Here is a 9,767-nt window from a genome sequence, read left to right on the forward strand (position 1 = left end):
GCGTTGGGGTTCCTAATTACCCTACACACCGCAACTCTGGTTCCCCCCCCCCCCTAGAGTATCCTACACACCCGCGTGGGTCCTAGAGTACCCGTACACACCCAGGCGTAGGGCCCGTGTGGAGTCAGATTCGGTGGCGGTGACGTGCACACACCCCGGCGTGGGGTCCTAGAGTACCCGTACACACCCCGGCGTTGGGTCCTAGATTGTCCGTACACACCCAGGCGTGGGGCCCGGTGTGGAGTCAGATTCGGTGGCGGTGACGCGCACACACCCCGGCGTGGGGTCCTAGAGTACCCGTACACACCCAGGCGTTGGGTCCTAGAGTACCCGTACACACTCAGGTGTGGGGCCACCGTGTGGAGTCAGACCCGGCAGCGGCGACCCACTACGGCCGCGGTAATGTCCGCCTAGCGCTCCAATAAAAACGGTGTAACGACGCGCCTCTCGCTCCCTTTTTAGAATTGCCCTGTAAGAAAACATGTCAAAAGATCAATCAACGAGCACTTCGCCGTAACAAATCGTGATGGCAAATTGGTTCACTCCGCTCTGTCTTCATATAACGGGTCAATTTACACCAACCGCTGATAAATGCGATCAAGAAGCGGATGATGGTTTCTTGACCCAAACGGACGCACACCGCTGGCAGCGTGCACCAGCGTATCACATCCTTCCCCACCTCATGTAACGCGCTCGGGGACCACGAACCGGGCCCGTGCTGCTGATCCTCCCAGAGTCAGCGCCTGGCGCCGCCACTGTTGTGACTGGCGCGTGCCGCCCTCACTGCGTGAGTGAGCCTGTCAACAGATGGCGCTGGGAGAGACGCGCCGATTCAGCGTCACGTTTTGCTGATTGCAACGACCTTGGCGCGAGTGGAGAAGGTTTTCCGGCGGTCCTCCCGACCGCTAAAGAACAGTCTGAGCCTCCGTCACCGTGGGCTTGTTACAGGCTCGAGCTATTGTTAGCTGACACTAGGGCGGCATACTTTTCTGAGCAAACAGGTCGCTGGCCAGTACAGCACAATGGTTGCAGATAGACAGGCATTGGACATTTTTACATTCTTTCTATCTCTCTCCTTAATTTTTGAAGAAAACTCAATCATATATAGCCTGAAACTTGGATGTCACTTGCAAGGTACATCGTTTTGAGTTTTTGTGTGTAACTGTGGCAAAGTGGATATATTTATGTGAATATTGCTGAGAAACCTCTTGTAAGGAGCCACGTGGAGTTAAATGGCGTCGGTCTACTCCTCCCGCTGCGCTGTCGCCGTCAGTTTCGAGACGCTGAACGAACCCTCGGCGACTGGCACTGTCGGCATTGGGTGTGTGCTGACCCACCAACCCGTCATGTAACGATGTCCATTTAAAGGACCGCAGGGCACGCAGGCTCAGCCCGTCAGCGGGCAAACACGGCACGATGACACTGACAGATAGCCATAGGCCGCTGAAGAGATTTCGCACAATAAAGCTCCTCCTGCTGAATAATTCACACATTGTAGCAAGGGTGTGCGTAAACTTGTTCAGATTTCTCGGAGCTATTTTCCAAGTCAGGCCGTTGGTTTCGTGCGTTGGCGCCGTGCGCTTTGGCGCAGTAATTCCTCACAATCACCAAACCGGCCGATGAGTCAGCCGTGTCGAATGCGGATGAGCGCCGCCATTGAGAAAGATGCTCCTGCGAACTGTGACCGACCAATCCAGCACGAGTGACATGTGCGCTGGTCATGCATCGCGGATAGGTTATCAACGTCCTCCGCTCGCTTTTGACTTATGCTTGGCTTTCTCAACCATCGTTTTCGCGTTACAGGGCACGCTGTTCAACATGTTCACCATCGGACCTCTCCTGTACGGCCTGGCCAAGCTGGGTGCCATGGGCTCCAGCATGTTCCCGGCCTACGCCAACTACGACATCGCCAACATCAGGTCAGTGGCGCCGGCACCTAGGGCCACCGAGGCTATACTACGCTGAGGTGTCTGCGGAGCCGAACCCCCGGGTCCTGACCGGGTGCCGGTGGCTACGCCAACACGATACCTATGATGGCTTGGTAATGGCTGCTGGCTGTCATTTAGCGCATTCTCGGCCTCCATCAAAGAGCGCATTGACGTCATGTCCCGTCATGCCTGCTTTGTACGTTTTGACCTAAAACCGTTGGGTTCCGGATTCCTGTCCTCCATTGTTTACAGTGCTTGCGGTTTAATCTGTTTCTTCAGGGCTTCAGCAGTGCCACGTGTATCAAATGAATGTTCGCCTCTTTAAAAAAACAGGCATGCATTATGCATGTAAATTATTAGACATTACGTCGGCGCATCCGTAGCGTTTGTAGTGTGTAAATTGCCCAGGTCATTATGAAAATGTTATCACTACTGGGACATTCTGATTCTGGAAACAATAAGATTGTAAAAATGTGTTCGAGTGGCTGCTAACACCACCTTATGAGCCTTCGACACCATTTATTTTTCGCCGCCAGACTTCTCCTGCCAAAATGCATTCTTGGTTTACATGATATTTGCCCTCTGGAATAGAGCAATGGCTAATAACTATGCTTGTGATAGAAGCCGTTTGTGGCAAAAAAAAAAATCATTGGGGAAGGTAATACAGGTAGTGTAAGCAACGCCGTTGCTCAGCGCAAAACACACTCAGCGCCACAGCCAACCGAGGCGGTATTCACCACTGCGGCAATGCAGTCGCCGTCCCAATTCCGTGGCGCCGCAGTAGGTCACCCCGTACCGCACCGCCCCCTCACCAGCCGGTACATTTGTCTGCCGTGTCGCCGCTAGCCCCCTGCCGAGGGCCGGCCGGCCGTCACGGTCACCAGCGGCTCGCAGCGGGGCCACTGTGGCCGGCCAGCCCGCGCGGCCGCGGCCAGCGCTCAAGGGATTAGGCGGGTCCGCGTGCTGGCCAAGCCACGGGCCGCCGCCGGGGCCTTAAGCCGGCGACCGCCTCACCACCAGCCGGGCACTGGCTGTACTGAGCCCTGCCGCTCGTACCGCTGCCCTGGGAACCACGTGCGGAGGTGTTCGGAGGGACATGGCTGGCAGGGCGGGTGGTTCGTAAGCGGATTACGCTGCGGCACCTAGCGCACCGATCTACGCAAATACATCGGCCGCTTTAAAAAAAAAAAAAATGACGGTGCGAAGAAGCCGGGACCCAGAGGCACACAAGCTCATGCGTGCAAACAATCGAATATTTCACCAGCTCCTGTAGCTGGGGTCAGACGAATGGCTCGCATGTCGCTGGTCATCAAGGGCGTTTGAGCCAAGACAGGTCAGCACCAAACCCAGACAGCGCACAGAGGAGATGCTTAGTCTAATTGGGCTTCAAAGAGCACTAGAATTTTAGTTGTTTTGCTCAGAGCATATGGGGAGATGCTTTTGGCAATTGCTTACAATTGCTGGCTGCGCAATCTAACGCGTCATCAAAACAGGTGATGCATGCAGAGAAGAAAATGCATGGGTTGGAGGAATTTGGATGGTTTTTATGTGTCTTTAACAGCACCGTGAAAAATCAGTGGCGACAGCTTTCTGTTTTGTCTTTGCTATATGTCTTTGACAGCTCTGTTAAAACTATCCTTCTCCCGTGATAACGGGACTACACATTCTTAATGGCCGCCTCAATTACTCCGGATTCCCAGAGCTTGCATTATCCAGCATTAATACATAATCAATATGCAGGCTACACCGCTAATTTCGTTTGGCTGAGAGGCGTCCCTGGCGCCACTGCGGCGTTTGCTTCGGAAGCGTTTCTGGCGCCACTGCGACGGGCCGAGTGTGGGGCCTCGAGTGCCTTCGGACATTCTGTGCTGAATGCCTGTGAACATCTCCTAGATAATGGAACAAGCTTAACACTCCCATGGCGGTGATGTGTTGTGTGAGCCGAGCATGCTTACAGTCGCGGTCCGTGGTTCAGGTGCTACGCATGCTTACAGTCGCGGTCCGTGGCTCTGGTGCTACGCCTGCTTACAATCGCGGTCCGGGGCTCTGGTGCCACGACTGCTTACAATCGCGGTCCGTGGCCCAGGTGCTACGCCTGCTTACAATCGCGGTCCGTGGATCAGGTGCTACGCCTGCTTACAGTCGCGATCCGTGGTTCAGGTGCTACGCCTGCTTACAGTCGCGGTCCGTGGCTCAGGTGCTACGCCTGCTTACAATCGCGGTCCGTGGTTCAGGTGCTACGCCTGCTTACAGTCGCGGGTCCGTGGTTCAGGTGCTACGCCTGCTTACAGTCGCGGTCCGTGGCCCAGGTGCTACGCCTGCTTACAATCGCGGTCCGTGGCTCAGGTGCCACGCCTGCTTACAATCGCGGTCCGTGGCTCAGGTGCTACGCCTGCTTACAGTCGCGGTCCGTGGTTCAGGTGCTACGCCTGCTTACAGTCGCGGTCCGTGGCCCAGGTGCTACGCCTGCTTACAGTCGCGGTCCGTGGCCCAGGTGCTACGCCTGCTTACTATCGCGGTCCGTGGTTCAGGTGCTACGCCTGCTTACAGTCGCGGTCCGTGGCTCAGGCGCTACGCCTGCTTACAGTCGCGGTCCGTGGTTCAGGTGCTTCGTCTCCTGCAGCAAACTGACTGCTCAACCCTTTGAGCTTCTTTGCCAATTCGAATGACGTCAGTAAGCTACCAAAGCCACCCACGTATTCAGTAAGCTGTCTCGTTTATGAGGACTGGCCACCTGCTGGGTGCACCGGGCAACACGCGATGTATCCCCACAAGCTGCTCCACGCATTCAGATTCCTTTAGCTCTCACGCGTCTTGGGTTTTACGTCTTTTGCAATGAGGATGCAAACAGTAACGCCGTGGCTTGCTACCGCAGTTTGGTGCAGATGCTGACCTTCTCGTCGCTGATCGTGGCGGTGGATCCTGTGGCCGTGCTGGCCATCTTCCAGGAGGTCGGCGTCAACAAGGACCTCTACTTCCTCGTGTTCGGGGAGAGTCTGCTGAACGGTCAGTGGCAGGAGACGGCGAAATATCGACACTATAACATCATGACTTGTGTTGCCATTGGAAAAGTGGATGATGCTGGGAAATGTAGATCATAATACTATTCTAGGAACAAAAGACTTGTGTCGAATGTTTTCATAAGCCCATGCTTGTGGTTGTCCATCTGGAACAGATGTGGTCATTTTCTGTTTGAGTAATACATCGCATCTCCTTTGAGCGAGAACACCACAATCTCAACAATTATGAGTATCGCATGTGCCGACGACCACCGCGCAAGCGTAATGCTCCCCATACTAATAGATGACAAGCATTCTTTCATATCTCTAATTGATGTCCAGATTACACTTTTATACAACACGTGAAATTCGTCTTCGATGGTGGTTAAGGAAAGATTCTCGATGCGACTTATTTCAAAATTAGTTTTTGTGAAGGAGACCAGCTAGCGGAGCTATGCTGATAATACACGCGCAAAGAACAGCATCGATCCCGCGGCTGGAGCTGCAGCGGCCCTGGTGCGTGAAGCTGCAGCGGCCTGTTACCGCCTGTCCACAGACGCCGTCACGGTGGTGCTCTACAACGCGATGGTGGCATTCGCCGGTCAGGATGGCGAGGTCATCACCTACGACCAGCTACTGCTAGCCGTGGCCGCCTTTTTCTGCGTGTCGCTGGGCGGCCTGACCATCGGCATCATCTTCGGCGTGCTCACCGCCATCATCACCAAGCACACGTCCGAGCTCCCCGGTGAGACGACCGGCCTCACACGCAGTCCGATGTCGTGCCTGGCCGGAGGGTCAGACAAGCGGGACGCGTAAGAGGCCCCGGCCGCTGGCGCGAGGACCGTCTCGTTGACACGCAGCCTCCCCCTCCCCCCCCCCTCCCTGAATTCTAGCGAGGCACGGCGCAATTTTTCGTATGATCTTCGCGATCAGCTGATGACAGGACTTATTGGCCTACGCCAAAGACTTCGCCGAGGCCTGTCAACCTGAAAAGAGTTGGTACGATGCAGATTTATCCCGGTCCCATTAACCGGCCTCATACGTCCAAATTACAGTAAAATTCCGTTTGTAATAATACCCAAGCGCATGCCACGGACGAGGTAACCGCACAGACACGCTCGCGCGCTCCACTCTCTCAGCGTAGTACGACATTGATGACAACACTGCTGACGACATTGAGCGATGCATTCACATTGCGTTAGCCTTGACCGTCACGTCCTGCCGGTGTCCGGCCAAAAAAGTATGACCTTCTGAGGATGTGAACCTGCTGACAAGTCACGTGACATTGTACGCCCGGGGACGCCGGACCTTCGGCGACAGACCACCGGACGTGTGTGGTGACCGGATGACCGGACGTGCGTGGTGACAGACCATCGGACGTGTGTGGTGACCAGAGTGTGTGGTGACGGTTGTGAGCGACAGAGATGCCGCATCGTAAAGCGCAGCGGTGGTTCTATGACAGATTCATAGAGGACAGGCTCACTCCGAAGGGCTTAGGCTAGTGAAAAAGCCACGGCATTTGTGGCACCGCCTATCGGGTCGCGCCTCCGATGCTCAGCACGGCCTCTAAGTCCCGGGCATCTGGCACTAACTAGCCCGGCCGATGACGTCAGCCTGCAGACCGCACCCGGCCTGCTGCACACTTTGGGTTCCTAGACCCATGACCGGCTGAAGGCCATTCCTGTGCAGTGGCTTTCGGCTGCTAGACGCGGAGGGTGACCGTTGGGGAACACACGCGAGACGAGTCCTCTGCATCTCATCCGATTTCATGCTGGTTGGCCCAACAACATGTTTACTTTTGCTTCAATGATAAAATGCTCCTCCGGCAGGCAAGCTGTCCGCAAGGTTGTCGAAGCAAAACGCTTGGCTCAAAGAAACAAAAACGCAGCCTTCACGGCTAATACATCTTGCCTGCCACTGGCATCGCACCAGAGGGGCGTCAAACCACTCCTGCTGTCAGGGCGAGCCAGGGTCACCGGGGTCATGTCGTACCTGTCGACCAGTCGACATTGAAGGGGAGGGCGCCCAAATACGGTTACGGACGTCACTGGCCAGCGTCGTGACAGTCGTGGCGTCAACTGTGACGCAGACCTCAAGCCACCTACGTCAGCTCCGTCTGCCCTCGCAGAACACGTGACGCAGCTGTGGGGCCAGGCTGCTGGTGATGTTGAGCCAGCAGACTTGAGCACCAGAGACTGGGTGTCACCTGTGTGAGAGTCGGTCACGGGGGGCCGAACCGTGTGGCGGATAACCAATGGGACGACGCACGGTGAACTGAAGCGGAGCGAACAGTATGAGCGGACGTGACCTTAACGCCATTGCCCAGTCGCTAGCCGTGGACAGCGGCATGCGCCGCTGCAAGGGCTTTACTGGCATACAATACTCGCTGAAGGAGTGTTTTGTCGCTCCGTGACGCAGTGGGTGGAGGACGTGACGCGTGACAGAAGGCTCCCTGCGGAGCATGCCTACAGTGGGCCCTTATCAGGTCACGCGTGGCTGAAAGGTCGTGGTGGGAGGTGGGTGGACCTGCACCCATCTGACGGCCTTCCCCACTCCTGGTTGACGGAAATCACTGCAATCAGCAGAGAACCAAGTCCGCATGGTTGCCAAGGATACAGGATGATTTTCCGTCAGATTACGTGCAGCAGCCATGTCGAGTGTAAGGGATTACGTCGTTGAGTGCTGTCGTTTTTTCAGTGGTGGAGCCGCTATCTCTGCTGGCACTGTCGTACCTGGCCTACCTCTCAGCGGAGCTGGTCCACTTCTCCGGCATCATAGCCACTGTCGGCTGTGGAGTGGTTCAAGCACACTATGCCACCAAGAACATCTCCAAGAACTCATACATTACCATCAAGTATTTCGTCAGCATGGCTAGGTGCCACACTACTTTTTTATATCTCATTCTAGCAATATGCTTTTGCTTAGTAGGTATTAGAAACATTAAAGCGTGTTTAAAACTGAGCAGCGCAAGTCAGGAGCTGCTTCGCTTGAACTGAGGATGCTCAAGTGAAATCCATATCCGTTGCCACAAAAGGCGCCGTTTCACGGCGTGCCCAACGGGCCGAAAAGAGTAGCTGTACGGTCAGCATCACCGTCTGAGCCCAGTCTCCGCCGGCAGCTCCACCAGCGACACCATCATCTTCATGTTCCTGGGGATGGTGCTCATCAGTGACGACCACCGCTGGCACACGGGCTTCTGCCTCTGGACCCTGGTGCTGTGCCTAGTCTTCCGATTCATCGGTAAGTTTGTGCGCGTCTTCCCAATTCGTCGTAGTCTGTACCGCGTCTTCCGATTCGTCGGTGGATTTGTGACGTGGTATTCCGGTTCGTCGGAAGTTCCGCGCTCCAGTTCCGCGCAACGCTGCAGTGTCGCTGAGTGCCCTGGCTATAATGGTGCTCTCCCACTGCTTACAAGCCGTCTCTGATGTCTCTGCTGGCCGCTGAGAACCGCACTTGCTCTCTTTGCACCGCGCCTTTGTGCCTCTGACCGTCGTACATGTCTTCGGTTTAGTCGGATCGGGAGACGATATCTCAGTGGCCGCTTCCTGTTTGATATATGTATATATATATATATACTATATTATATATATATATATATATATATACCTGCATGTGTGTGCGTGCGTTACTTCACCGCCTCGAAATCCTAAAGCACACATCACGCACCAACTCCCCTTGGTCGTCTTGTTGCTTGCAACTACACGAACTAATTTATACTTTCGAAACACACATTCCCATTGAATGGCTAACTCAACGTTTCTGAAGAGGCCTGAAGCTCCTGCGAGACTTTGTCGCTACCTGTATGACATCATCAAAACGTGTTGTGACACTGGCTGTCGTCCGGCAGGCGTTGTACCTCCTCACAGCGCTGGCGAACCGAAACCGGATGAACCGCATCGGTCGGAAGGAGCAGTTCATCATGGCGTACGGGGGCTTGCGCGGGCGCCGTCGGCTTCTCGCTGGTGGTCATGCTGGGCGATTGACGTCATAGACAAGGAGACGGCCCAGGTGTTCGTCACCTGCACGCTCTTCATCGTCCTCTTCACCGTGTTTCGTGCAGGTGCGGTTGCGGTTGAAGGGGTGTGCGTAGTTGTATATGGCTTCCGGACTGGTCCCGCTGATTGGTCGCAAGCGATCCGTTGAACCGCCGCGGCTTCTGCGCGTGTTTGTGCCGGAAACCCGGGCTAACTGTGGCGTCCGCTGCTGTCAGGGGTCTACCATCAAAGTTCTCGTCAACATATTCCGCATCACAACTGGACGAGAACGAGGAGGAAAACCTTGGCGGAGGAGATTGTAACGTCTTCGCTTGACCACATTGCCGAGGGCATTGAAGAAATGTCGGCTTTGGAGGCTTGAATCGATTGAAGGTGAGAGGCAAAATGGCATCGCGAGTAGCTTGATTTATTTGAAAGTAGATGCGTTATCGAATGGCCAGACTCGGTGCTTTAGTGGTTGTTGAAGGGATTGTGTTTGACAGCATCTTTGCGCGAAACTGACTGCAATCCCAAACCACTGTTGCGTAATGTTGATTTATAATCTACTTCCTGATGCTTTGATTTTAATTCGCTGTTGCGTTAATTCCAACTTGTGCTTACTTGTGTTGCTTTACAAAACCGATTTTGACATGCTTTCTTGAAACCTGCGTTGACTAGCGGGCCAGCACCAAGACAGACCGTTTGGCTTCATGTACAACTCCGCCTGCCCTAGCTCTAAACCGATATCAAAACAATCCGCGCAAATAGTTTCAGCCACACGTCACATACCTGACGCGCCAGCTATGGTGGTGGGACGTGTTGTTCGATGCTGGATGCGCACTCGGGCAATACAAAGCCAAGCAAGC

At 54.8% G+C, this 9,767-nt stretch overlaps 1 protein-coding gene across 1 annotated transcript; it reads left to right on the forward strand.

Annotated features, from left to right (window-relative positions):
- Positions 1–678: 678 nt before the first annotated feature.
- On the forward strand, positions 679–8,910 carry LOC119098826 (Na(+)/H(+) exchanger beta-like). Its single transcript, XM_037221874.1, is given in 7 exon segments — positions 679–1,919; positions 4,804–4,934; positions 5,484–5,672; positions 7,625–7,802; positions 8,046–8,175; positions 8,775–8,867; positions 8,869–8,910. Coding segments are annotated over 7 exon segments (1,017 nt in total). The 5' UTR covers positions 679–1,665.
- The last annotated feature ends 857 nt before the right edge of the window (positions 8,911–9,767 follow it).

This window comes from Pollicipes pollicipes, unplaced genomic scaffold, assembly GCF_011947565.3.
Source record: "Pollicipes pollicipes isolate AB1234 unplaced genomic scaffold, Ppol_2.1 Scaffold_4740;HRSCAF=5597_pilon_pilon_pilon, whole genome shotgun sequence".
In the NCBI taxonomy this organism is placed as follows: Eukaryota; Metazoa; Arthropoda; class Thecostraca; order Pollicipedomorpha; family Pollicipedidae; genus Pollicipes; species Pollicipes pollicipes.